The sequence below is a fragment of the Rhizopus delemar genome, genomic scaffold (genome assembly GCF_000149305.1).
Source record: "Rhizopus delemar RA 99-880 supercont3.28 genomic scaffold, whole genome shotgun sequence".
In the NCBI taxonomy this organism is placed as follows: Eukaryota; Fungi; Mucoromycota; class Mucoromycetes; order Mucorales; family Rhizopodaceae; genus Rhizopus; species Rhizopus delemar.
In genome coordinates, this window is record NW_027137852.1 from 23,902 (window position 1) to 51,125 (window position 27,224).

The 27,224-nt window shown below is 37.5% G+C and overlaps 11 protein-coding genes and 1 non-coding gene across 12 annotated transcripts; 6 read left to right on the forward strand and 6 right to left on the reverse strand.

Annotated features, from left to right (window-relative positions):
* Positions 1 to 289: 289 nt before the first annotated feature.
* Positions 290 to 649, forward strand: RO3G_17210 (uncharacterized protein; the record flags this gene model as incomplete). Its single annotated transcript, XM_067671794.1, has 1 exon — positions 290 to 649. One exon carries the CDS (start codon positions 290 to 292, stop codon positions 647 to 649), a length of 360 nt encoding a protein of 119 aa, XP_067527735.1.
* Positions 650 to 985: 336 nt separating this feature from the next.
* Positions 986 to 1,909, forward strand: RO3G_17211 (uncharacterized protein; the record flags this gene model as incomplete). The annotated part of the gene is made up of 1 exon (XM_067671795.1): positions 986 to 1,909. One exon carries the CDS (start codon positions 986 to 988, stop codon positions 1,907 to 1,909), a length of 924 nt encoding a protein of 307 aa, XP_067527736.1.
* A 313-nt stretch (positions 1,910 to 2,222) lies between these two features.
* RO3G_17212 (uncharacterized protein) lies at positions 2,223 to 3,095 on the reverse strand (the record flags this gene model as incomplete). The annotated part of the gene is made up of 1 exon (XM_067671796.1): positions 2,223 to 3,095. The coding sequence occupies one exon, from the start codon at positions 3,093 to 3,095 to the stop codon at positions 2,223 to 2,225; it is 873 nt and encodes a 290-aa protein (XP_067527737.1).
* A 1,719-nt stretch (positions 3,096 to 4,814) lies between these two features.
* Positions 4,815 to 4,888, forward strand: RO3G_19228. The gene has a single exon. It is a non-coding gene; the product is annotated as a tRNA-Val (tRNA).
* A 1,457-nt stretch (positions 4,889 to 6,345) lies between these two features.
* Positions 6,346 to 6,594, reverse strand: RO3G_17213 (uncharacterized protein; the record flags this gene model as incomplete). Its single annotated transcript, XM_067671797.1, has 1 exon — positions 6,346 to 6,594. The coding sequence occupies one exon, from the start codon at positions 6,592 to 6,594 to the stop codon at positions 6,346 to 6,348; it is 249 nt and encodes an 82-aa protein (XP_067527738.1).
* Positions 6,595 to 7,368: 774 nt separating this feature from the next.
* On the forward strand, positions 7,369 to 8,010 carry RO3G_17214 (uncharacterized protein; the record flags this gene model as incomplete). The annotated part of the gene is made up of 1 exon (XM_067671798.1): positions 7,369 to 8,010. The coding sequence occupies one exon, from the start codon at positions 7,369 to 7,371 to the stop codon at positions 8,008 to 8,010; it is 642 nt and encodes a 213-aa protein (XP_067527739.1).
* A 608-nt stretch (positions 8,011 to 8,618) lies between these two features.
* RO3G_17215 (uncharacterized protein) lies at positions 8,619 to 9,037 on the forward strand (the record flags this gene model as incomplete). Its single annotated transcript, XM_067671799.1, has 2 exons — positions 8,619 to 8,900; positions 9,032 to 9,037. The coding sequence occupies 2 exons, from the start codon at positions 8,619 to 8,621 to the stop codon at positions 9,035 to 9,037; spliced, it is 288 nt and encodes a 95-aa protein (XP_067527740.1).
* Positions 9,038 to 12,679: 3,642 nt separating this feature from the next.
* RO3G_17216 (uncharacterized protein) lies at positions 12,680 to 13,426 on the reverse strand (the record flags this gene model as incomplete). Its single annotated transcript, XM_067671800.1, has 1 exon — positions 12,680 to 13,426. One exon carries the CDS (start codon positions 13,424 to 13,426, stop codon positions 12,680 to 12,682), a length of 747 nt encoding a protein of 248 aa, XP_067527741.1.
* An 895-nt stretch (positions 13,427 to 14,321) lies between these two features.
* Positions 14,322 to 14,877, reverse strand: RO3G_17217 (uncharacterized protein; the record flags this gene model as incomplete). Its single annotated transcript, XM_067671801.1, has 2 exons — positions 14,322 to 14,743; positions 14,868 to 14,877. The coding sequence occupies 2 exons, from the start codon at positions 14,875 to 14,877 to the stop codon at positions 14,322 to 14,324; spliced, it is 432 nt and encodes a 143-aa protein (XP_067527742.1).
* A 1,192-nt stretch (positions 14,878 to 16,069) lies between these two features.
* RO3G_17218 (uncharacterized protein) lies at positions 16,070 to 17,356 on the reverse strand (the record flags this gene model as incomplete). The annotated part of the gene is made up of 1 exon (XM_067671802.1): positions 16,070 to 17,356. The coding sequence occupies one exon, from the start codon at positions 17,354 to 17,356 to the stop codon at positions 16,070 to 16,072; it is 1,287 nt and encodes a 428-aa protein (XP_067527743.1).
* A 2,452-nt stretch (positions 17,357 to 19,808) lies between these two features.
* Positions 19,809 to 21,547, forward strand: RO3G_17219 (uncharacterized protein; the record flags this gene model as incomplete). Its single annotated transcript, XM_067671803.1, has 3 exons — positions 19,809 to 19,978; positions 20,092 to 20,643; positions 20,785 to 21,547. 3 exons carry the CDS (start codon positions 19,809 to 19,811, stop codon positions 21,545 to 21,547), a joined length of 1,485 nt encoding a protein of 494 aa, XP_067527744.1.
* Positions 21,548 to 24,880: 3,333 nt separating this feature from the next.
* Positions 24,881 to 25,873, reverse strand: RO3G_17220 (uncharacterized protein; the record flags this gene model as incomplete). Its single annotated transcript, XM_067671804.1, has 1 exon — positions 24,881 to 25,873. The coding sequence occupies one exon, from the start codon at positions 25,871 to 25,873 to the stop codon at positions 24,881 to 24,883; it is 993 nt and encodes a 330-aa protein (XP_067527745.1).
* Positions 25,874 to 27,224: the final 1,351 nt, after the last annotated feature.

The window sequence follows — 27,224 nt, forward strand, 5'->3', positions numbered from 1 at the left end:
TAGCCTCATTTTACCAGTGTTACGATTACCTACTATCGATTAAAACAAAGTTTTTTTTAAATATGGTTTAACTATTGAAACACTCAGAGAGGGTATTCATAAACAGTTTAAAATCTTTTTTATTATTATTATTCAAATGTAATATCTTTAACTGCAAAGGCTTTTTTCTTTTCCTTTCTTTGCTTTTCTTTTTTTTTTGTAAAACAAATAAAGTAATACCTTGCTTTTGTATACATCTTCAATTTATTTTGTACTCTTGTTTTTTCTTCCTTAAAGTTTATTTTAAAAAATGTCTCGTCGCGTCGCCACCCCCATCAGTGTCCCCAGCAATGCTCCCAAAAGGGCAAGAATTTCTATGAGCATTGCTGGATCATCATCCACTGTTGTTCCTGCTTCTGTTCCCGCTTCTGTTTTTCCTGTTCCTGCTCCCGCTTCTGTTTCTGCTCCTGCTCCCGCTCCCACTTCTGCTTCTGCTCCTGTTCCCGCTTCTGCTCTTTCTCCTGCTCCTGCTTCTGCTTCTGTTCCTGTTGCAGGCTTCAGTAGCTTTACAACTCCTCGCTTGGAGAGCTCTGTTGGTGCTGAAGCCATCCGAGCAGCCTCTGGTTTCGCACCAGATACAGTGGGTGAAAAAACTCTAAAAACGTTATGACGTTATCAGCGTTTTTGATTGTTATGTTCTACCAAATTGGTGTATCGCCTTGAAATTTTGCATATATGTAGCACTAAAAATAAAAAATAGTATGACAAATTTTCAATCTCAGTTGGTGGTTATTCATCCAAAAACAACTGCTAGAAGAAGACTGGTTTATTTTTAGAGTTTTTTCACTTCCATAAATGTCGGATACACGGATCGACCGACAGACTCCTCGGACTTTTAATGATTTATTATGACTCATAAAGGCCCCAAAAGAATAAAAGGAGTCGCTTTTCTCTTTTTTTCGTAATTTTTTCCATTTAATTTTTAAATATTTTAAACACCTCAATCATGCCTAAATCTCTCTCTGCTGACATCAAAAACGATATAAAGTCCGCTATACTTGCTGGAAAAGACTCCATGGAGGTTGCGAACCGCTTTAGGGTTATGTATGCAACAGTTAATAACTATGCGAACAAGTTTTTCCCAAACCGACAGCGTCGACTTGGTGGTAGACCTATGGTTGTGTCCGCTCAGACGAAGAGATTCATCAAACTTCAAGTTTTACAAGGCCAACTCAAGACTGCAAGGGAAGTACATGACAAACTCATGGGGCTTGGATATTACATATCATATAAAACCGCTATAAATGTGTTGAAATCGATGAACTTCTTTGCTGCGTTTAAGGTCAAAAAGCCTTTGTTAACCGCAAAGCACACGAAGAGACGGCTAGCATGGGCCAAGAAGCACCAAAACTGGACTACAAATGACTGGCGACGCGTAGTATTCTCTGATAAAACAAAAGTGAGCATTTGGGGCTCTGACGGGTGTAAGTACTATTGGTCAAGACCAGGGGACCCTCTTAAACCTCATCATATTGACGTAACTGTTAAGCATGGGGGCGGTAGTTTGATGATGTGGGGGTGCATGACGTATGAGGGACCCGGATACGCCTGTCAGATATACGATGGAACTATGAACTCGGATCTTTACCAACATATATTGGACACAACACTTCGGGAAACAATGGAGTACTATAATATGGATTGGTCTACTGCGTATTTTCAGCACGATGGTGACCCAAAGCATCGTTCCAAGTCAGCCGTCCAATGGTTACAAGCTAATGGTGTGAACTACATTGACGACTGGCCAGCTCAAAGTCCTGATCTTAATCCTATTGAGCATCTTTGGCATCATTTGAAGTTGAAGCTATCGTTATATGACAAGAAAGCCAAAGGTGTCCATGAATTGTGGGAAAGAGTTGAAAAGGAATAGAACTCCTTTGATAAAGAAGTTTGCAGAAGGTATATTGACACTATGCCTGCACGTATTAAGGCAGTAATCGATGCCAAAGGTGGATCTACTCGGTATTAAGTCATCTATAATATAATAAAAGTAAAGGGAAAAAACTCTAAAAATAAACCCACAACACTTCTATCGCTTTTGCGGACTGTTAAATAATAATCTGAGCTTAAAACTTTCATGATATGTAATAGACAGTACAACAAGTATGTCATAAAGTTTTTGCATGATCCAAGTCGCTGTGTATGCTCACAGAGGCTAAAAACTGAAAAAATATCCGACGTTTTTAGAGTTTTTTCACCCACTGTATATCACAGTTAACGGACATCAAAGCAACACGTACCATTTCACCGTTTCTGTTCTGGTACGTTGGCATCATTATACCTCCGTACAAGGTATTCAGCTCTGCAATCATTGGTCGCATGAAGTTCTGGAGCTGGTCATCCGTGGGCTCGCCAGGCCCAGGAATCATACCAACCAGGATGATGTTGGAAACCTTCATCCTGGAACTCCTTGGAAGGTTGTTGATTGTGAGATATACACCACCACAAGAGTAGTGCATACCATCACTAGGTTGAAACCAATCAACATTCAATGAAACCATTAATGATCGACTTCTATTTACGAATGGTTCTCCAGCCGAATCAACAAGACTGTTCCACACTCTACCATCGTAAATATCGTAAAACACGCCTTCTTCCACATGCTGATGTCTCCATTCTTCGATTTCTGTTTCGAATGTTGGACGAACAAAGAACTTCTTCAACGTTTCGACAATTGAGTTGTACGGAAACTCGAGGACAGGCTTGAGGCTGCTACCAATAAAAAGTGAATTGCCGCATGGGTGCTCTTGTCTGTGAGGATTGTTCGCAAACCTAATAAAAGGGCATTGCCGGGTATGCAAACTTCCTGTGTCGTAAACAATTCTACAAAGAGAGCAGACAAGAAAACGGGAGACACCACTACTGGCAGAGGAATAATTGACCATGTTACGAGCAGTGGAGATCTTTGTAGGAATCTCCATGCCATGGCCAAGAGCACGAACAAAGAAGGAAAGAAAGGCCAACAAGTCTTCACCGGCTTTCACCGAGAGGTGCTTTGCTTGAAAAAGCACAATGAACAACAGCAAAAGGTGACGAAGCTGCTGTTCATCACTCATTCTTTCCTCTTCGTCAATGCTCATTCCATCTACCAGATTGCAAAATAGAATTCAATGAATAAAAACTTTCTTATATAAAATGCTTTGTTGACTAATAATATACCTTCACTTTCTGGTTCAGGAATTGCTGAAGAGTATTCAATGGTTTCCTCCTCGTGGTCATTAGTTTCATTTGCTCTTCTTGATTCTGTTTTTTTTTAACATTAGCACGGTTGTATTTCTGTTGGAAAATAAAAAAAAAAACCTCTGTTTCTAACTCTGTCGATAAGTACATGGCCTCTTACAGTTCTCTTTGCAAGCATTCTATATCCATTGGGGTGTTTGATGCATTCAGAACAGGTGCAAACAATTTTGGTAGCGTTGAAGTTGTTTATGTTGTTTATAGTTTTTAAATTTGGAAATAGCAAAAAAATAGGTAGAAAGAGAAAACGTGCCTGATAAAAAAAACATGTTAAATTTCAAAAAACAAAGTCGGTGCTTAAAGTAACTTTTTTTTTCCTGGCTTTGTTTCATGGAATACACTAGATGCTCAAGGTACAAAAGATAAAAAAGAAAGCCCAAGTTCTGGTCAAATGTAAGTTTATGAAAAAAAATAATAGCAACCAAGTCTAATGTTGGTTTCTTTTTTTTTTCTTACATTAGGAATTCCTAATGGGACACATTCGGATGACGAACATGAACCTCATGAGCAAAGTTGTTCTTTCCAATACGATAAAACTATAAGAATAACAGACTTTATTGTTGCTTGTTACTGAAAAGTTATTTTTGGTAAAGAAAGTTGCCATTGCTCACATCTCTAATGGCTAATGGCTAATGGCAAATTACACCCATGTGCAAACATAAAGTAAGTAATGAACTAGTATAAGCTTAAAAAACATATATTCTTTTACAATATTTGTCATAAAAAATAATAAAGCAATCTATTTACTTGATAAACAAAAGTGTTTTGTATGTATTTGTTAATTATAACTGCCTTGTAACAAAATGTTAGCAGAACTTCTTTATTTTTTATTCTTTTATTATAATAATGTAAAGGCATTTGCATTTCTATAAAGTATATTTGTTCTTAGATTACTGTTTTCATTTGAACAATGAACCTTCTATTGCTAGACTCTTTTTTTTTTTCACTTCGTCTTTTTTTTTAACTTAGTCTTTTTTTTTTTTACGAAGTCTTTTTTTTTTACGAAGTCTTTTTTTACCAGGTCATTTTTTTTCCCAAACACGACTATTTTATTACGTTTTGTAACACGTTTGTAATGATCTAAGCTAAAAATCACAAACCACCTTCCTAATATGTATTCTTCTGAACAAAATAATCGCAAATTGCTTTTGATTTCCGCATTTTGCCTCAAAAATAAAAAAAAGAAGACATCGGTCTTTCAACAGTAGAGGGGAACAGGCTTACCAAAAAAAGATCATCTGTAAAAAAAACAGACACTTTTTTAAAACATGAATAACTTTATGAATACTTACCCTACAAAAAAAACAAAAATATCGTTAAATTTCTTTATTTTTTTCGCACCTAAATCTTTTTTCAAAATTCAAAAATGACCAATACAACGAAAGTTACATCTTTTCTCCAAAACCCATAAATATCTGTTAACCAAAAAATGTTCAATCTTGCGATATGCTTTATCCAATTGGAACGATTATTTGCAGTGTGAGCCAAGAGAGAAATTACTGTAGACTTGCATCCGAGGGCTCCGAAGAGCAGAGGTCGGTTTCTTGGTGTAGTTGGTTATCACGCCTGTCTAACACACAGGCGGTCGCCAGTTCGAGTCTGGCAGAAATCATGTTTTTTTCCCTTCTTGATTAACTCTGTTGTAAAGTAACCCACTGAAAGATATACAGTCAAGTTTTTTTTAGTACCACGCCAGTTAGAAAATGAACTTTTGCGTAACAACCTATTTGAAAACGGAGTATCAACTCTTTTGCTTGAAAACCAAAAACAACATAAAATTATAAAAACCAAAAACATATAAATACCCTTATATCTTATCCCTATTTTTACTTCACTTTACTTTTGAATTTTATATTCTTTTTATATTTTCTTTATTTTATAAAACAATAAATCCATCAAGCGTTCAATTGAAACCCTTTGGTCTGTGTTCTATTTTAAAATACTGAAGTCCCTTGAAGTCAATAATCTTCATTGTAAACCTATTCCTAAACCTCAAGAGTTTAACCTATTCTAACAAGTTTGATCTACTATTAACAAGATCTGGTGGTCACTATCGACAAAACTTACATACTTAAAAACCTAAACCCGCAAACAAGCAATATATTAAAGAAAATTACACCACAAAACCAAAATGAAAGCGTTACACAAAGTCAGGCTAGCGAAGACTAGAAAGTTCAAAAATGAAAGAAACTTCAAAAAAAAACGAAAAAGAAAAAAGAACAACCACAACTAGTATAAATATCCCAACAATTATTTTCTTTGACACAATTATTCTATATCTTATTCATTTTCAATAAAGAATCACTTATAGTATAAACAGGCTATCTTTACTTATAAAGTTCCTGACATTTTTATTATATACTTTAAATCCCAATACCTTCTCAAGAAACATCGTATTGATCTTACACATAAGATCTGGTGGTCACTATCAACGACAAATATAACAAGCTTTTGCTTAAATCTTACTCTTATCAAGGAAAACTCTATCAACTTTAAAAACCAAACACCTAAATTTACCTCCGTAAGCACATCTACAGTAGGTGAAAAAAGTGTTGCAACCTTTCCAGAAATCGCACTTTTTCAGCTTAATCTCCTTACCTAGACCAGTCTGCGCTTACAAATTCATATAGTGTTTAGACTAATGTCGTGGCTGCTACATACTTCAATTTCGCTCTCCTGTTTAGAGCACAGCTGGAAAAACTTGATTGGTTATGTTGCGGATTCACAATTTTCTACAGTGGGTGAAAAAACTCTAAAAACGTCGGATATTTTTTCAGTTTTTAGCCTCTGTGAGCATACACAGCGACTTGGATCATGCAAAAACTTTATGACATACTTGTTGTACTGTCTATTACATATCATGAAAGTTTTAAGCTCAGATTATTATTTAACAGTCCGCAAAAGCGATAGAAGTGTTGTGGGTTTATTTTTAGAGTTTTTTCCCTTTACTTTTATTATATTATAGATGACTTAATACCGAGTAGATCCACCTTTGGCATCGATTACTGCCTTAATACGTGCAGGCATAGTGTCAATATACCTTCTGCAAACTTCTTTATCAAAGGAGTTCTATTCCTTTTCAACTCTTTCCCACAATTCATGGACACCTTTGGCTTTCTTGTCATATAACGATAGCTTCAACTTCAAATGATGCCAAAGATGCTCAATAGGATTAAGATCAGGACTTTGAGCTGGCCAGTCGTCAATGTAGTTCACACCATTAGCTTGTAACCATTGGACGGCTGACTTGGAACGATGCTTTGGGTCACCATCGTGCTGAAAATACGCAGTAGACCAATCCATATTATAGTACTCCATTGTTTCCCGAAGTGTTGTGTCCAATATACACTAGGTGAAAAAATAGGGACAACCTTTTTGAAAATTTCATTTCATGCAGCATACAGTAGGTGGAAAAATGGTCCGGATGTTTTTATAATATTCACAAATATTACTGTATCTTTACCAAATCTCAATCAAATTAAACGAAACACATTATTTTGAAGAGAAAACATGACTTTATTTGTAGTAAAAATTTGATACGTCACACAAATTTTCAAAGAGAGCCACAGGAGATCAAACATTTGAGCAACATCCGGACCATTTTTCAGAGTGCCTCATAATATCTGTTAATAGTCCGTATATCCCCCTTTTGCTTGAATCACAGCTTTGATTCTAGCTGGCATGCTGTCTATACAGTGGGTCAAAATACCTCACAAACCTCATCACTTTTTGACGTTATAGTCTTCTAGATTACTCAATAGCTTTTGTATCTTTCTCAAACTTTGCACAGATGTTGTACAATAGGCTGAGTCTATTTGCATAGAATTCCGACGACGGAAATTGAAAACTGAGCGAATAAGCAACTATGAACTGGAGGCGGTCTATTTGTGAGGTATTTTGACTTTCATCAATTATTTCTTTTCTCCGCAATAGGTCATTCCAAACAATGTTCCGGCAAGTTTTAAGCATTTCCCGGATAGCGCAGTCATCCCCGAACATAAAACTTAAACTTTGGAAAAGAATTGATTATTCTTTCTTTCGCTAATCCGTAAGTAAATTTCCATCTACTGCATCATCTATCCATCTACAAAAATGCCCAAATCCTTAGCATACGAAACTCAACTGGACATCAAATCAGCAATAGAGCATGATGTATTGACTGAGGTTACTGCAAAACGGTTTGGAGTGCATCAAAACACTGTTATCAACCATGCAAATAAGTGGATGCCTAACCGGATTCGCAAGAAAGGTGGCAAACAGCATCTTGTAAGCGACATCACTCTTCGTCTAATCAAGCGAGAGATCGTAAATGACTCATTAAGGACTACCAAGAAGATCCACCTGAAGCTGGAAGAGTTGTGGCATTCTATGTCGTTCCAATCTGCTGTTAATGTTTTGCATTCTGTGGAGATCTTTGTTGAGATAAAAAAGAAGAAGCCTTTACTCGCTGCACAGCACAAACTAGCTAGATTAGCTGGGGCTAAAAAGCATCAGTATTGGACTATTCACGACTGGCGACGTGTCATCTTCTCGGATGAAGCCAAAATTAATATCTGGGGATCGGATGGATGTAAATACTACTGGAAGCGTAAAGGAGACCGTCTTCAGCCTCATCACATTGAAGTTACAGTGAAGCATGGTGGTGGTGGTACCATGTTATGGGGCTGTATAACCAGTGAGGGACCTGGGTATGCATGTCAGGTGTATGATGGCATCATGAATTCAGAGGTATAGCAAGAAATCCTTGGCACAAGCCTTAAGGACACGCTCCGGTACTATGGCCTAGATTGGAAATCATCCATTTTTCAACATGACAACGACCCAAAACACCGATCAAAGTCTACAAAACAGTATATGGAAGATAACAGTATGTGTGATATTGATGACTGGCCATCCCAGAGTCCGGATTTGAGTCCAATCGAGCTTATATGGTATCATCTTAAGCTGAATCTAAGTACAGTGGCTACCAAAACCGTTCGCACAAAACGTATTTTTTCCTTTCTGAATCTTTTGTGACCTATTGCGCATAAAAGATACCATATCTAATACATATTTCCTAAGAGTACAAACTCTTGGCTTTCTGATGAAGTATAAAATGTCACCCTATGCACACCCTAACTCGTACTACGGAGAATCAAAACTCAAAGGCACATTCGAACGGTTTTGGGGCCACGCTTGAGGAATTCTTCGATTGCGATAAACGCAGTCACTGCACCCTCCAATTCTTCCAGAACTTTCGCTACTTACTAACTCTCCACTGCACATTATTTTTTTACTTTTTTTTGTTGCCATTCATATCGTCTCATTTCGACATCTCAACATCTACCAAGTAATTACCCAACATGCAACCATTAACAGAAGATCGCAAGAACACTATCGAGTTTTACCTTCGTCAAGATTTTTCTTATCATAAAATTGCAAAGTTAGTCAAAGTATCATCCTCTACTGTTCATAAAATTCGTTTGGAGTTAGGCTTGCCTGCTCGAATTGACAAAGGTGGTAGGCCAAAAGCGCTCACTAAGCGGGAACAGCAGCATCTCGTTCGTGCTGTAACAGTAGATGGTCTCGAAAATGCTGTACAAGCACAGCAGTCGTTAGAGCAGAACTTGGGCAAGTCAGTTTCTGTAAATACTGTACGTAGAGCGTTAAGAGATGCTGGTTTGGTCTCATTTGTCAGGCCAAAGAAACCTTTAATTAATGAAAGAAAGGGTGATTGGCACTTCAGGCCACGATGGATAAATCATAATATCTACAGCTATAGCGGAGCTAGAATAACAATCCAAAAATAGAAACTAAGGTTATAAGGCAAGCAGAATCGAATGGCGCTGTTTAATTTTTGAAGTTCCGAATATTTCCCGATTTAGTCTAGAATAATGGGGCGTTTCTTATGTGAAGCACCTTTGTTCCCAGTTAGTTTTATATCATTTGGTACATCGGTAATTTTCAAAAATAGTAAGCACCATATAATATTTTTAAACATGTTTAACGGTCTTCAAAATATTTATGGAAGTCCATTGGATGTTTATAAACCACTTTTTTCCAGAAATTACAAAATAGCTTAATTGGAAATATGGCTCATTTGAATCTTGATGTCACGAGTTCAATCCACCCAATGACCATTTTATACTTTTGCGATAACGGATTAAGTTTTCCCTTTTATTTATTTTAGAGCTGAAATGTTTTTGTAGGTCACAAGAACTTCTTTTTGAGGGTTGATGTTGTGATAAAGAAGTCAAAAAAATGGTGTAACAAAGAAGTCAAAAAATGAAAAAAGTCAAGAAAATGTTAAAGGTCAAAAAAGTGAAAAAGTCAAGAAAATGAAAAAAGTCAAAAAGAAAAAAAAAATTAACAATATAAATATCCCAACTATTTAGATGAAGAAAAAGGACAGTACAGTTCTACTCACATTTTTATTTTATATATTTTATTCAATAAACAGGCAACCTTCTCATAAAAAGTTCCTGATCCCTTTATTTTTCTTTATCTTTACCTTTATTTGATTTTAAATAAAAGATCTGGTGGTCGCTACAGTATCTTACTTTCAAAATTTCAAAAAAACTTCTATAAAACACTCAACTCAAAACACAAACCAACAAAAAATAGCAATAGAAAAAATTAAAAGATAAAAGATTATAAAAAATGTTAAAAAGATAATGTTGAAAATATAAAAATGGTCAAAAAAAATAAGAAAAGCAAAAAAGAAAAAAAATATTATACATATGTATATATCCCATCTTTTTGTGAAGAAACTGTTGGTCAGTTTAAATAAATCATACGTTTTTACGCAGTAAATAACAAACTTTAACAAGAAAGTCCCTGTTTACCTAAACTTTTTACTCTACTTTAACTTTTATCAAGAAACATCGTATTGATCTTACACATAAGATCTGGTGGTCACTACTTATCAAACATCTGCTTAAACCCTATATAAAACAACAACTTACAAGGCAATCACAACCTTAAATTAAGCTTTATAAGCAAACTTAACTCAAATTAACTCACTTACAGAAAGACAACCTTAAATAGCAGCATAACTATATGCTAACTTTAATTTGCAAAGCAAAAGCGCTATTATCATGTGCTCTTGCTTAATTATAATTTTTCTTTGCCTAAAAAGTACTCACTGTTGTGATTTTTTCACTGCACCTACTATGTGTTGTAGAACAGAGTCTGATCATAACGGACATTGAATAATCACAACTAAAAGAAGTATATTAAAATTGATAAAAGATAATAATTTAAATCTTTATTAAATAAAATATACTCTTCTTCTTTTTTATATAAAACTATCACTATTAGATTCATTCTATAAAGTAAACATGAACACTAAATAAGTCATGATCTTTACTATTCATCATTTCTGTAAATGAATAATAATGGATCAGGTACCTAGTCAACTTTGATCTGACTGGAGGCATTTCATATAAATATATCTTTCCTCTCATTGAAGATGGGACAATTCTCCCAGATCAGTTAAAGAACAATAAGATCTATAAAAACAACGAATTAAAATTTTTCATAATTGATTCAGTGATCATTCTTCAATCAAACGTGTCAATTATTGGATCTACGCTCATAACTACTCATTTACCCGCCAACTGATAGAAGAATATAAGTAGTAGACTTTGTAATGATTTCTTTTTAACAATTAAGATTGTCTTAAATAAAGTTCAGTCTCAAAAAGTATTCTTTTGGTTTATCTTTGTTATTACCTTTACCAGAACATAACACTATGAACTATAAACACACATCGAAAAACAAAAAAAGTAGCAAAGAAATGTACCAAATCCAATAAAAAATAATTTACAGTTTTTTTTTAATTCAAATTATAATGAGAATAACACATTTTATTAGAACATTTAAATTTAACTAAGAATAGATTTGTAATCAACAAAACATTATAAAAACGATAAGCATTAATATTTTTAAATGATATTCAAGAATAATATCACGATATTATATAACAGTATATAGGTTATTACTGTTGTAGAACAGTAACTGATTGTAGTTAACGTTGATAAATATAAGTCTTAATACAAGATCATAATTAAAATAAAATAAAATACAAGTTTATTTAAATAAGATCATACAATCAATTCCAATTAAACATATTCTTTTAGAATATGTATTGTATTCATGAGAGTTCTTTGATAAGAAGAAGTATCAACTAAAATAACCAAATCCAATCCAATGTCAGGAATATTGCTAACCTTTCACGTAATTGAAATAACGCGTAAAATAACGTTATTCAAATCAGTGAGGAATTCCCAGAATAAAAGATAATCTATGACAGACATACAAAAGAACAAATGAAAAGTTTTCATAATCATAAATAGAGATGACACTTGATAAAGCACCTGAAAGAGTAGAAGAACGTTTACAATGCAAGATATCAAGTCATTCACTCAATAAGATATAAATATCTGCCTTCAATTAGAATAATTTTTACTTTAACTTAAACTGAAATAAAGATCAGACTCGAAACGTTCACAAACTGTTTCTTTATTTTTGTTTTTACCTCTTGTTTTCTATTATCTTAACAATTACAATTAGTTTTTTTACGACTAATGTTTGAACCATAATGAAGAAATAACGATATTTTAAGAATCGAGGAAGCAATGTGATCCTTACATAATATCAATGATGTTATTTAGTTAAAAAACTTAGTATCTATATTACATTCATCAAAAGATGCTTAGAAATAAGCTTCCATTTGGTATGCATGCTCGGACAGTGGATGATGCCACTTTGCAAGACATCCTTGTTATAGCATATACGCTAAGAACCCTAAATCGGTCGCAAAAATTTTGGCGGCCATATCGATGTTTCATATAACTGCCATACATCAGTAATGTTAGAATTCAAGAAACATACAAAGGAGTTGGCGATTGCTAATCCTTCACAAAAGTAAATGAGGGCAAGCTGAGGAAATCAGATGCTTACAGTGCCAGATGAGCTCCAAAATTCAATTTTTCAGATTCCATTCAAACTTCTACCCAATATAGCGTACTATTGGATAAGTCATTTCCCAAAGTCTCGGAGTGTGAAATCAAATATTCGCTCCGCAATCATAAAAAAAGTGCAGACATGCTATAAATTTAAGGGTCACATAAAATTGTTTCTATTCGATGGTTTTTAGTAAAAATTTGCATACCATAAGCTCTAACTGATTAAAGTATTTGTGCAAAATCTCCGCCAAAATCTCCGACATTTCTATTTTCTTATTGCTGTTTTTAACATATTTCTCTTCATCAAATACAGATATTTTAGCAAAGCTATAACACCTATTGTTGGACCATATAGTTACACAAATGTTCAAAGTCTTATTAAAATCTGTAAAGAAGTCATTGATATAGAGCGTGCCCAAAAAAATTGCATACCGCCTATTTTCAAGCGCAGATATCTACAACAAATAGTCAGAATTGGAAAACGAAAATGGTACCAATCGATGCGCAATAACCAAAAATATATATTTCCATATTTGGAATGTAGTTATAGCGCCGATTGAACCGTAAATATCATGATTTATCCATCGTGGCCTGAAGTGCCAATTGTCCCCATCGTATGTAATACATCCCCACATCATAACGTTGCCTCCACCTCCTTTTACTGTCAAGTCAAGATGGTGGAATCGAAGCTTGTCATCTGGTCTCTTCCAGTAGTACTTCACACCGTCTGATCCCCAAACGTTTACCTTAGTCTCGTCTGAGAATATCATACGACGCCAATCATCTTTTGTCCAATCCTTGTGGGCGTTGGCCCATGCAAGTCGCTTTTTCATATGAATAGCCTTTAAAAACGGCTTGTGCTTCTTGATACGGGCCTGGAATCCCATCGATTTTAAAAGTTTTAAGCAAGCAGAGTAGCCAATTACGCATCCAATATCACATAAATATCGTTGTACATCCTTCCCGGTCTTTAATTTACCTGTTATGACTGACCGTCTGATGTAGGGCTTGGTAGTAGCAGTAATTTCGGACTTACGGCCTGATTTAAGGGGCCTCATGTTTGGAAACCATCTTCGCTTATAGTCACTGACGGTGCTTTTCTTGACTCCAGGCACTCGTCTTATGATTGATGAGTAAGGGTGACCAGATTTGAGTAAGGACTTGATGTTATTTTGTACATCCAAAGGCAAAGAGCGAACCATGTTTATATAAAACAGCAATAATAACGGAAGAAGACGAACGTATGCTAAATCAGCAAAAAAAAATGTAGATATTTATATTTTTTTTTATTATTAATATGAATCTAATGTATTATTAATCATCTAAAACGAATGTGACGGCTTCTGAGTTAGCAGCATTGAGTAATCTGGGAAATTAAAATTCTTTGGGGCACCCGGAAAAATGGTCCGGATGTTGCTGAAATGTTTGATCTTTTGTGGCTCTCTTTGAAATTTTGTGTGACGTATCAAATTTTTACTACAAATAAAGTCATGTTTTCTCTTCAAAATAATGATTGTTTTGTTTAATTTGATTGAGATTTGGTAAAGATACAGTAATATTTGTGAATATTATAAAAACATCCGGATCATTTTTCCACGTACTGTAGATGAGGATGGTGGGTGGTTGAGCACCGCACATTTTGTTGGGTTCCATCGATAACCCAGAGCCAGGGAATGTTCTTCACATAGCTTGAGCATCTCTTTTACTGACTTTGCCGAGCCAATGACTGCGACATCGTCAGCAAAGAGGAGAGAGTTCACTGGGACCATACCAGCATTGAAGTGTTTTAAGTATAAAAATATGAACAAAGAAGAATTAACGAGACCGAACAATAGTTCTAAAGTCGAATTCTTTTATTAAAGAAAGATTCCAAGGCTATTTATATTAGTTTGAGCAAGACCTGAGATTAAATGACAAGAGATAGTTACGACCGATATGATTTGACATGTATAAGAAAAATTTTATAAACTGATGTAAATAATCAACTGTTGAGATGAAAGTGAAACTTGGCTGTTCAGGGCAGTTGGTAATTATCAGGATCTATTCTTATTCAAACTCATTTGTAAAGATTTAGCTTAGATTGATAAGACTGTTATCTTATTGACATGTCAAAACATGACAAGCATCAGGAGAACGAGAGGAAGGAACCAAATGTGTAGCAGGAGCAGCGACTTGACGAAGGAGAGCAGGAAGAGTGTTGATGTACACCGAGTACAAGTGAGGACTGAGAACAGAACCTTGCAAGACGCCGGTGACAGGAATGAAAGGAATGGAAGAGTGGTCAGACACCGAGACATCATCAAAGAGATGGACCAAAAGAGACAGAAAGGGACTTGACGCACCAGAGCGAGAGAGGGCATCCCAGATAACACGCCGGTCTACGGTATCGTAGGCCGACTTGATATCCAGGAATGCCACCACAGGAAATCGATGGGAACGACGGTAGTATGATTGTATTAGTTCATGCAGGCACAGAGCCTGATCCAGAGCAGACCGACGAGGGCGGAAACCACCTTGAGCTAGGTCAAGTGGAGGAGAGACAGAGGATAACCATGGAGGGCAAGGGCAAAAGATAGGTCCCGGAGATCGTTGGTCCTAATTAAGCTCCGATCTGCATGAAACTCCGAATATACATTCTTGTACCCCGTAGCATCTCTGATGCCAAATTTGGTAAGATTTCAGTCAGCGCATCAGATTCTATTGGCCATTGAATTCACCTAGTCTACCGCCTACAGAAGTGAGGGTCAGTTGTGATATTGGTCAGTAGTTTATAGTCGATTAAGAGTGAAAATAAAGTGTAAAAGAAAAACTGATAATCGATGAGGCTCTTGCACCTCTTTATTGAGTGAAGACAGGAGAGAGAACTCATTAAATACAAACTACGTCTGATTTGATAAAATTAATAATTGAGGAACCGAAATTGCACAATGTAAATTACTAAAGTTGTTTATGAGTACTGATGACTATATAACAAGTAGTGTTATATAGAGGTAGTTTTAAATTATATGACCTGCAGATCTTGAGTGATCTCACATGACATTTGAGTATTTAGTAAGGAAAATACGACACGACTTTTTATCAATAAATACAGACCCTTTCGTAATGCATTCTTGTCGATTATTATGAAGCCCAATGAATGAAGGAGTGCGGCAACGATAGTAAAACTAACATTTGTTAGGTTTATACCTAAGAACCATCTCCTTCATGCATCTATTGAAGCTGCAAATGCGGTTTTCCTTGTGGAACGCACCGATGGATTTCCTTAGGTGACTGCAATCCCATCAGTAAACATGCTCTACTTTTCTCTCATACCAGTTACGCCCATGTAGTTTCATATGACGTAATAATTCGTGCTTCGCTCACTTTGTCACCATCCGAAGGAGTACGGGGCCCATAAGGAGCATTCAATTAGCCAGAAGTACGACCACCATTATGTGATAACGATACACTAAAGCTTGAGTCGGTCAAATAGGAAAATAACCAAGATACAGAGAAAATGCAAAAATACAAAGGGGTGTTTATATTGCGTCCTACAAAAAACCACCCAACATAAGTATCCAATCACATTGATGAATATCTATCCCAAGTCAGAGGTCAAGGACAACAAAAAAAGCGCAAAAAACCACTAAAGGAAAGAAAAAAAATTAATTTTAAAAGTCTACCGACCCTCACTTCAATAGGCGGTAGACTAGGTGAATTCAATGGCCAATAGGATCTGATGCGCTGACTGAAATCTTACCAAATTTGGCATCAGAGATGCTACGGGGTACAAGAATGTATATTCGGAGTTTCATGCAGATCGGAGCTTAATTAGGACCAACGATCTCCGGGACCTATCTTTTGCATTAGCCCCATGGAGATAGCGACAGCTCAAGTAGCTTGCGGAATACAGATGTTAATGAGATAGGACGGTAGTTTGAGGGAAGTGATGAATCACCTTTCTTGAAGATAGGATATACTTGAGCATGTCGCCAGAGAGAAGGAGCGTAAGACCATTGCCAGCAGAGTGTAAACAACCAAGAGAGAAGGAATGACAGGTCAGTACTGATCGGCTTGAGCATCTCGGCCTTGATGTGATCAGCACCAGGAGCTTTGCGCGTAGGCAGTTGACCGATAAGTAGAGCCAATGTTGCAGGCGAGAATATTGAGGTATTAGAATGAGTAGAAGGAGTAATAGACGTTGATGTATGAGCAGCAGCACCAAGGGAGACAACCAAAGGAGACGAACCAGGAGGACCAAAGGGCAAACCAAGAGAGGACGGATCAGGAGGAGCAGGCGGACGGACAGATGGAAGCAAGTGACCATCATAGACAGAAGCCAAGTGACGAGCCATTACTTCCACTGCCGTAGCCGGACCATCAGGATGAGAGAATGACGATGAAGTTAGGTGACGACGTTTGAGTTGCTTTACTTTGGAGACAGCTTTAGTAAAGTCAGACTCAAGAGACTTGCAGAATGCTTGCCAAGAGAGACGTTTGGCATCGATGACAGCTTGACGGAAAGAGGTATTCGCTTGTTGATGTTGATGCCACCAATAGACTTTGTCGATACCAATGGCACGACGCCATCTACGGTAGCACCGGTTGCGGAAGTCAGCAGCATCTTGGAGTTGTTGCGTCCAGTACTTTTTCCAATGCGATGGACGAGGAGGACGATCACCGACAGAAGAGTCAAGAGAGCGGTAGATGATGTTGTTGAGCGACGCGTTGAGGTCGTCAATAGGCGGACGTGAAGAAGGAGGGTGTTGAACCAACCTCTTCAGTTGAGAGAGCAAAGGAGCAGCGGATGCACGAAAGGTATCTTGATACAGTTGACATGGATCAGGTTCACCAAGGCGAGACAAGTTCCATATTCGACGAGGATGTAGAGTAGCATCAGATGTAGCAGAGGATGACTCAGAGGCACTTGACTGAGCAAAAGAGAAGGACAGCGTAAGCAGACGATGGTCAGAGCCAAGAGACAAGTCAGACGCGATGTCAAGGCGAGGAGACAGCAATGACGCGTTTGTTAAAAACATGTCAATGATGCTACTCATCTCTCGATCATCACGAAACCCGACCCAGGTAGGAATACCATGAGCCAGTGGGCCGTTCAGAACGGTGAGGGAGCGATCAGCAAGCCAGCGAGCCATAGCAGCACCACGAGGAGAGACCAATGCATCATCAGTGAGGTCACCAAGACGAGCATTAAAGTCGCCACAAATACAGTAGGTCAAAAAACTGCTGCAAGGAATTGCAAAATTCAGGTTTTACAGCTGGTTGTCCATGGGTACTGCACCAAACTATCTCAAACCTTGACTGTTTGTACCTCAATAGAAAGTACATTTATTCGTCGATTATCGGATATGGGCAATGGTTATTGGTGGAATTTGATACTGCTAAAGGTAATATTTTAAACATCCGGTATTTTTTACTTGTTTATATATGTTTGAAATAATGAATTTTAATACGACCCAACCGGTTGCCATCACAATTTTTCTCTCTTTTGACGTGATTAGAATGCTATCTGTATTTAAGAGTGCTTACAATTTCTTTATTCTAAATCTTATATTCCTTTGTTTAAATTATTTCTCTTTTTTACCCTCTCACCAATTGCATGCATATATGACTGTCAGAAGAGAAAGTAAACGATCTCAAACAGACATTAACCGGATCCACATCAAAGTATGATATTGCTAAGGAGACTGGATTACATGAATCAACTGTTAGTAGATACTTTATAACGTTGTTTTGAAGTAGGACAGTGAGCACAGGTGATAGACCTACATTAGTCTCCAAAGTGACGAAGCGGTTAATCAAAAGAAAGGTCATCGAAGGGGTTCTAAAGACTGCCAAAGAGGTACACCGGGAGTTAGTTGGACTTGGCTATGATATCTCATACCAGTCAGCAATTAGAGTACTGAAATTAATGGAGTTCCATTTTCTGATAGAAAAAAAGTAGCCATTTCAGACAAACGTGCATACGTAGCATCAGTTAGAATGGAAAAAGGAGCATCAGGACTGGGCAATGGTTGACTGACAACAAATCGTTTACTTTAATGAAACCAAGATCAACGTATAGGGCTTTGATGGTGATGATCACTATCGGAAAAGGCCAAGTGACCTTTTTCAACATCATGACCTGGATTTTGTAATCCACCATGAAGCTAGCAAATTGATGTCCTAGTGTTGTATAACCTCTGAAGGACCAGGATATGCTTGCTAGATTTACGATGGAAAGTTGTACTCGGGTGTTTACCAGCATATTTTGAACAGGACTATGTAAAAGATACGATGCAAGGAGATTCCGGGCCGGGTATTTGTCCTACCTAGATGCCAAATATAGCAATCGATGCAAATAATTTTTCCGCATCGAATGGTGTTACTTTCGAGGCAGTCACGTTTAAACTCAGAGAGATATGGCGCTTGCAACACGAAAAAACCTCTTTTGAGCTGACCCCACAAAAACGATGCGGAGGGATTACTCTACCAATATTTGTACAACATCAGCAAGCAGTACCGCAATCGATGCAAATAATTTTTTCCAATCCAATGGCGGTACTCATAGATCTCTCACTGTAACACACAAGGAGGTACAGGCTTTTAAAGACGAAAAAACCCCCTGGTCGGACGGACATTATGCTACCAGAAAGGATTACAAGCCGAATTCTTGTCCTACCAATATGACAAGCTTATCCATAGGTAGAAACAGTGTTTCCGCATTTAATGATGGTATTTACAAGGTGATCACATCGAAACTCAGCTTGGTATCCGTCTTAAAGCGTGAAAAAAGTGCTTTTGCTGATGGACAAGAAATTGTACAAGTAGACTGCAATCTGAATATTGTTTCTAGTTACACTTAAGGTATTCTGAGAATCTCAGATGATATTTCTACATTGATTGCTGATAAACTTTAAGCACTAAATTCCTTTTACAAAAGATAATTACGAAGCAAGCAAAAAGGAGCATGAATAAATCTTTGGGGCAATTGTACAAAGCCTCTCTTTTTGGCCTGAGCACTATCACTCCTTTCTGTGTGTTTTACAACAATATCAGCCATACCGCCTTTTCTAAAGCGAGGTTCATAATAGGTATACAATGAAAAACTGCTGTTGGTTGCTAGTAAAAAGCTTATTATACTGTAATGTTTAAGAATTCACCGAACTATTGGTTCTATAATGCGAAAATGGACAAGAACTCTTTTTGGGTAAATAAGATTACGACAGTGACAAATTAAGCTAACAAACTTCATTTGCACAGTTTTAAATATGAGACGGGTGAAATATCAAAACTGGTACTATGTGCTATAATCTGCAAATAGAAGAACATAGGGTGGATTAGAATAGTGAAACCATCCATAATAGCATGCATATGTAACCACAAGGCGCAGGTATATAATGAATCGTAACTTCGAGTACCAATTTCCGAGTTGTAACCACGAGTGTTAATTTCCGAGTTGTAACCACGAGTGCTAATTTCCGAGTTGTAACCATGTGCATATTTGAGTATGTGATATGTGAAACAACGTGTTTAATTGCATTTCAAATATCTATATAAAGAGACATGCCTTTTTTCTTTTTTTCTTCTTTATTTTATCTACTTAACATGCTTCGTCTCAACTCATCTGCTTCTGTCCATTCAAACAACGGTGCCACTCCTCGTAGGGGCGGTCGAGTATCTGGTCAAGTAGTTTCAAGCTACAGGTCTTATATTCCTCCTGCTGGTGACCGTGTCCTTGAAGCGCAAATAATTGTTAGTCCCGAAAGAGCATGGGAGTAAGTTAATTATAATCAAAAATGTTACATTGCGATAGTGGGATTTATTTTCTTACTGACCCTTTACCTTTTTTTTGCAGTCATCTTTTATCCGCAAACAACGCCTTTCATAGAACCAATGTATGTGGCATTGATGGCTGTCGAAAAGTTTGCACCCTAAGAAATCGTGTCGACAGCGGAAGACTTACGTACTATTGTGCTGGTGGTCTTGACATCGATGAAAATGGTAATACTGTTGGTCACCCTGGTAGAAAGTCTCGTGTCTGTACGTACAACTCGGTTTTTTACAATCGTAAATGCTTGACAAACTACACTCTTTCGGTGATGTATGATTATCTAAAAGACGCAAGCATCACCAACATTTGCAACTCCCATGGCATGAGCCGTCCTGCTGTGACTTCATTGGCAAATGATCTTCGATTAATGATGCTCAGTGACTACAATGCCCATAATCGACAAGAGGAGCATAAACTAGGCTCCAATGTAAGGTGTCACCATATACAAATAGATGAGTCTAAGTTTGGCAAGCGAAAAAACCATCGTGGTCATCGTGTAGAAGGCATCTGGGTCTTTGGTATGGTTGAATGCTTGGTCCCAGTCAATGAAGCAGATCGATTTTACACTTACACCGATCATCGAACTGGCGAACAAGAGCTAAGACCTAGGTATGAAGCAGGGCGCAAATTCTTTTGCACCGTCCCTAATCGGACAGCGGCAACACTCTTGCCCATCATTTATGATAACTGCCAGCGTGGGTCAACCATTAGATCTGATGGATGGAGAGCATATTCCGGTCTGCACCCTAGGGAAGAGCGTGATGAGAATACTGGCGAGATACTTGACAATGCAAGCGCTTACAATGACGGCAACTTCTTCTTTGCCAGGCATCAGGTTGTCAATCATTCCTTAGACTTTGCCACGGTAGATCAAGTACAAGGTAACCAAGGCTCATTTTCTGGTTTGCCCATATCGGGAAAGATTCATACCAACATGATTGAAAGTATGTGGGCTCCTTTAAAAGCGTTTATCAAGCCTCGTAACCGAACCAAAGAAAACTGCTACAAACGCATCTTGGAGCATCTTTGGCGAAGCGAGAATGCCGGTAATGTCAAGCAGTACTTTGAGCGCATGATCCGCGAAGTGGCAATGAACTCAGATCCAGCTGAACGGTCTGCAGAAACTGAGGATTGGTTTACGCGTGGTCTTGATGGTAACTCACCTTCAGTGTCAGCTCGAATTGCAGCTAGAGATGCTCGTCGTTTTGAAGCATGGGTAGAACGTCGTCGTGCCCGCGATGCTAGGGAATTATTAGAAGAAGAAGCTATACAAGCTAACGATAGCGGGGAGGAGCTAAATGACACGGCAGAAACATCCAGCTTTTTACTTCAATCAGAGCAGGGCAGTCCTTTGGTATCTAGAAATGGTCAAAACGAAGCCTTACCTGCACGTAGTAATCGTCTTGGTGGAAGGCCTCGAACCGGAAGCCGCCCTGTTGGTAGACCTAGAGGTGTTAACCGTGCTACCCGTGCTACCCGTAGAAATTTAGGCAACAGAGCCAGTAATTCATAAATTAATTATGTTTACAAATAGTTCTAATTAAATATGTACCTGCGGGTTCTATGTCTTAATTGTATCCCTTTCATGCTTAACAATAAAAATAAAATATCACTCTCAAAACACTAAAAAGAATGGTTTGCTATAAACTTACACTCCTTCCAAGTCAAGTTCATACATACTGATGATAGGTATGCTGTAGTAGTGATGTCTATTAAAAGTATGCCAAATTTCAGTCCCTTTGTCTGAGTAAAAGGTGCTATTGAGCAGTAACCAATTAAAGTCGACATTGGCAGATATAAGATTCAATGCAAGATTGTAATTAAAATAAAACAAGATATAAGATAAGTTAAATAAGATTATGTATGTCGTATTTTTGTTATTACACTTAAATGTTGAGTGCGATTGATCAATATCTCCATTCTATATAATTTAAAACTATTTTTATAAAAGGCTACTGATATATATCCTTCAATATGCACAGCTAACTTTAGTAACTCATACTTTGTAGCTATGGTTCCTTGATTACTAAATTTATGAAGACGTCGTCTGATTTAATGGGCTCTCTCGTCTGTCTTCACTCAATAAAAAAATTCAAATAACTCATCAATTATCAAGTTTCAAGTTTTACTTTATTTTGAACTGCAATCGAGTATGCACCATCCCAAATATCACAACAATGATTAATTTCAGGTTAATGCATTCTTCTAGAGTATGCTTTATATTAATGATGGTTCTTTGTGTTGTAGTCGTAAGGTTAAAAAAAAATAAAGCAAAAAAAAAAAAAAAAAAAAAAAAAAAAAAAAAAAAACCAATAAAAACAGCAACAAAAATAAAAAAACGCAGCAAAAAAAAACAGTAACAAAAAAAAACAATAGTAGCAATATAAGATTAAAATCCTTCTTTATATTGCAAAAGAGCCCCGTTTTATGGATCAAAAGTTGGCATCTATTTATATTCTTTGTGAGCGTAGCTATAAAGGATATAGGTTCGGTAACGATGTCGTGCTGAAGAACCAATGATTAAGCTAAAGCTTGTCGATGTTCTAATATATGCATTTGAAATTGAACAATAGAAATAATAACCAGTCAATTAACTTCGATCTAATTACTTTTGGGGTTGACAATTGATTAAACTCTCTAGGATGACGAATACTGATCTTATTGTTCTAAATTTGGAAAAGTGTAGAATTGTTTAATCATAATTTAATCTTTTGCGTATCTTTATTTATTATAATTCAGCTGGAGTCGTGTAGAAAATAACTATGCTTACAACACTTCGTTAAGTATCAACTAAAGTAATAATTTTTTTTTCCTATTGTTAGAAATCTAATCCAATGTCATGAGTTCTTCTGATCTCACATAGATGAAATAACGCTATTCAAATCAGTGAGGAATCCACAGAATAAAAGATAATCTATCACAAACATAAAAAAGAACAAATGAAAAGTTTTTATAATCATAATTAGAATAACACTTGCTAAAGTATCTGAAGATTAGACGAACGCTTACAGTAGAAGATATCAAGCCATTCATTCAATAAGATATAAATATCTGACTTCAATTAGAATATTTTTAGTTTACATTAAACTGAAATATAAACCAGTCTCATGCAGGACTTACACTCTTTCCTTATTATTGTTCAGTCATTTTTTTCATTACATGACAACTGGGTATATGTTACGATTGTTATGTAAGATACTACGAAGGGCAATCTTTAATAGAATGAGCAATCAATGTAGAAATATCATCTGAGATTCTCAGAATACCTTAAGTGTAACTAGAAACAATATTCAGATTGCAGTCTACTTGTACAATTTCTTGTCCATCAGCAAAAGCACTTTTTTCACGCTTTAAGACGGATACCAAGCTGAGTTTCGATGTGATCACCTTGTAAATACCATCATTAAATGCGGAAACACTGTTTCTACCTATGGATAAGCTTGTCATATTGGTAGGACAAGAATTCGGCTTGTAATCCTTTCTGGTAGCATAATGTCCGTCCGACCAGGGGGTTTTTTCGTCTTTAAAAGCCTGTACCTCCTTGTGTGTTACAGTGAGAGATCTATGAGTACCGCCATTGGATTGGAAAAAATTATTTGCATCGATTGCGGTACTGCTTGCTGATGTTGTACAAATATTGGTAGAGTAATCCCTCCGCATCGTTTTTGTGGGGTCAGCTCAAAAGAGGTTTTTTCGTGTTGCAAGCGCCATATCTCTCTGAGTTTAAACGTGACTGCCTCGAAAGTAACACCATTCGATGCGGAAAAATTATTTGCATCGATTGCTATATTTGGCATCTAGGTAGGACAAATACCCGGCCCGGAATCTCCTTGCATCGTATCTTTTCCTTCAGCCTTTGAACACTACGCTTCGTGATACGATGAAGTACTACAATATCGACTGGTCCAACATTTAGTTTTAGCATGATAATAACACAAAGCACAAGGCATAATCTACAATAGCCTAGTTATGTAGTAGCCAAGAGAGCTATATTAACGATTGACCAACTCGGAGCCACGACTTAAATTCAATCGAGCACGTATGGCATCAATTGAAGTTGAAACTCAACTATTATGAACAGAGAGCAAAGAACACGGATGTGCTTTGGGAACGAGTTGAGGAAATATGAATTGACTTCAATAAATAACTTTGTCAAAGACATGTAGATAATATTTCGGAAAGAACTCAAGAGATTATTAATAGAAAAAGAGGACCAACCAAATATTAATAAATAAATTCATTCCGTTGAAATTTTCATTTTTTCAAATTTTCAAATTGCGCATCTCATACTTCCTTCAATACTTATCCAATAGGGCTTAAACTCTTTCGGATTTTTCAAGGCATGTAGAAGATTTACTATGTGGGAACAAAGGCAGTTTGTACCATTGTAACAGGATATGCACTATAAAAACCAAGAAAAATGGATTCCTTGCAGCAGTTTTTTGACCTACTGTAAAAGTATTAGGTAATGAGGGGATTGAAGAAAGTACATTCATAAAGTCAGCGGTAGAAAGAGGAGGAGGGACATACAAACAATGAACGCGATACGGTCCGACCTTCAACGAAAGGGTATACCGATTCGGTGAAGGAAGTTGAGAGACAGAAAAGGGACAAGAAGGAGAGACCAGAGCAGTAACACCCATCGAACCACGGTTGGCCGAAGGTACAGGAACACCATACACATGATACTGCATCCAGTCTGTAGGAAGGAGTGAAGGGGAAAGAAGCCAAGTCTCGGTGATAAAAAGGAGAGTAGAGGAGAGACAATGAGACAGGACCTCATGGACGGTCGTGGTCCGAAGACCATTCGCGTTCCAAAGGCTTATAGAAAGGTGTTGGACCTCACTCATAATGAGTGCGATCCAGCACTAGCGGCATCAGAGACCAAAGCATCCGACATAACCGTGTCACCACGGAAAGCAGCGCCTGGATCCCGACCACGAGAAGCAGAAAGAGGAGAGGGAAGGGAGGACAAAATCTGACTCAGAGAGTCTCCATCGATCCAACCCTTGGACGAAAAGTGCTTACCTACGGGACCCACCAGGTGAGCACGGCCAGCACCAAGACGAGAGAGAGCACGGGAGCAGCGAGTGAACTGGAGCTCAGCACATTCATTAGCCTTGTCAGCCAACGAAAGGTGCTGGAGCTCAGGATCCGCCAAGTTGACAGGATCCAAAGGATCAAAACAGTCAACCAACGGAACCTTGGCAGCAGACAGAAGAGAGACCACCTCTTCTTTGTACAGAACGTGGACTAGTAGACCAAGAACCTTGTGACCAGGGAAACAAATGTCCAAGACACGAGACAGATCAAGATCAAGACCAAGAAGACGCAGGTTGCGTCTGACTTCAGCACGGGTGAGCTTGCAATTGCGGTTCAGGTACAAGTACTCGAATCCATGAGGAACAGAGGGGTCAATTGGCTGGAAGGCGCGACCAGCAGCAAGTTTTCTTGTTTTTGTTACCGGCTTTGAGGCAGAGCGAGCGGCAACAGCACTGTAAGAGGGTACAGGCGCAGCAGAAGCTTGTTGTACAGAACTAACAAGAGGAGGAGACACCAAGGAAGAGCTAGAAGCACTTTGGGTTGGGTTGTGGGTAGTTGCAGATTCCAATTGGGCATGGAGATTAGCAATCTCTGCCTCTAATGTGGCATTTTCGTTTCGTAATGCAGTTAATTCCGCAATTACATCGTCATGACTAGTAACGCGTTGTTGCAGATCTTGAGCAATGTTCAGCAAGTATTGAAACTGTTGGTTAGAGTCAGTCAAGTTTGACATGTCGACATTAGGAATGGCAAATTTCGACATTTGCGAATTTCCAGGGTTAAGATGTTGAGACATGGGGAATGTCAAAATAGTGAAAAATTACGCTTTCGAGCTGAAAAAAATATATGTTGTAGAGAAAGAAAAGGCGCGTTTTTTGTGTTAAAACGGTTGATGGATGTATCGTATTGGTGTTGTAAACCGAGTTCAAAGATGAGGAAAAATAAATACCTTGTGTAACGGTCGGAAGAGCGAAAGTGTCGTTGTAAACAATGGAACCAACCAATAGTAAATTAGAATAAACAGTAAACTAGACTTGAACTTGTGAACAAAGCTGAATCCTTATTTATTACAAAACAATACAACTATTTATATGTTTTCATGATGAGGTCCAGAAATCTCTCGAATTTTCTTAATTATCCCCGATAGCGGGGTTGCGACGAGAACAGGGTCTCAGGGACATCAGGGCCTAGTGATGTTCGGTCCGCACAACACGTGCCGTCCGAGCCGGAATATTGAGTGAGGGCTTACCTCTTTTGGCTACGACAAAAGAATGATAATGTACTAAGGGAGAAGATATACTTTTTTGAAGGACTTGTATAAGACGGTAGAGATATATCCACTGAAGTTGCCTATTTGATTTTCTATTAATTCACTTCAATTCGAACGAGAACCTAGGCCGACTGAAAAAACCTACTTCGAGCAATTGGTACCAGAATAATAAGAGAAACACCAAATAGATAAAGGCAAGTGTACGTATAAGAGCGAGTGAATAAACAAAGATTGAAGGGAACCTTGATTATTCAAAAGAAAGAATAAAAAAATAAAGTAAAAAAATAGGTCGATTTTTCTCTCTTTATTCAATAACAATTTACAAGACTTATATACTTTTGCAAATGCATAAAGTATTATCAGAGAATCAGTAGCATTAACAAAAAATAAACAGATCAGGACATGGACGAGGGTAACTGATGATAAGGAAAGAAAATAAAACATCAGACAAAAGAAAACGTCAAACGGAAGAGAGAAAACAAAACATATGATCTGAGCGAATGTCATCGGAAGAAGCACCCAATATATATCGAACCACCCAGCTAAACCTAGAATCTCACCGACAAAAAAAGGAAAGTGCACCCCAACTGTATATGGCCATCAATTCACTTGAGCTCCGCCAGCAAGTTGCAGGTCACCTGATCAACCCAGGGGTCCTCCTTCAGTTGGTGTCGACTATACCCGTTCTCCACTATAGACCATTCAGCCAATCATATTTCCCGTAGCGCTTCGCATAAACATATCTCCCACTGCAAATAATTGGAGAAAGTAAGCGTTTAGTTTTAGAATAATTGAAGGCAAACACGCCAAAGATCATGCAAACACACGGTATTTTATGGATGTTGTAAACGTTTTTCGCGGCAGTGCAGTCAACGTT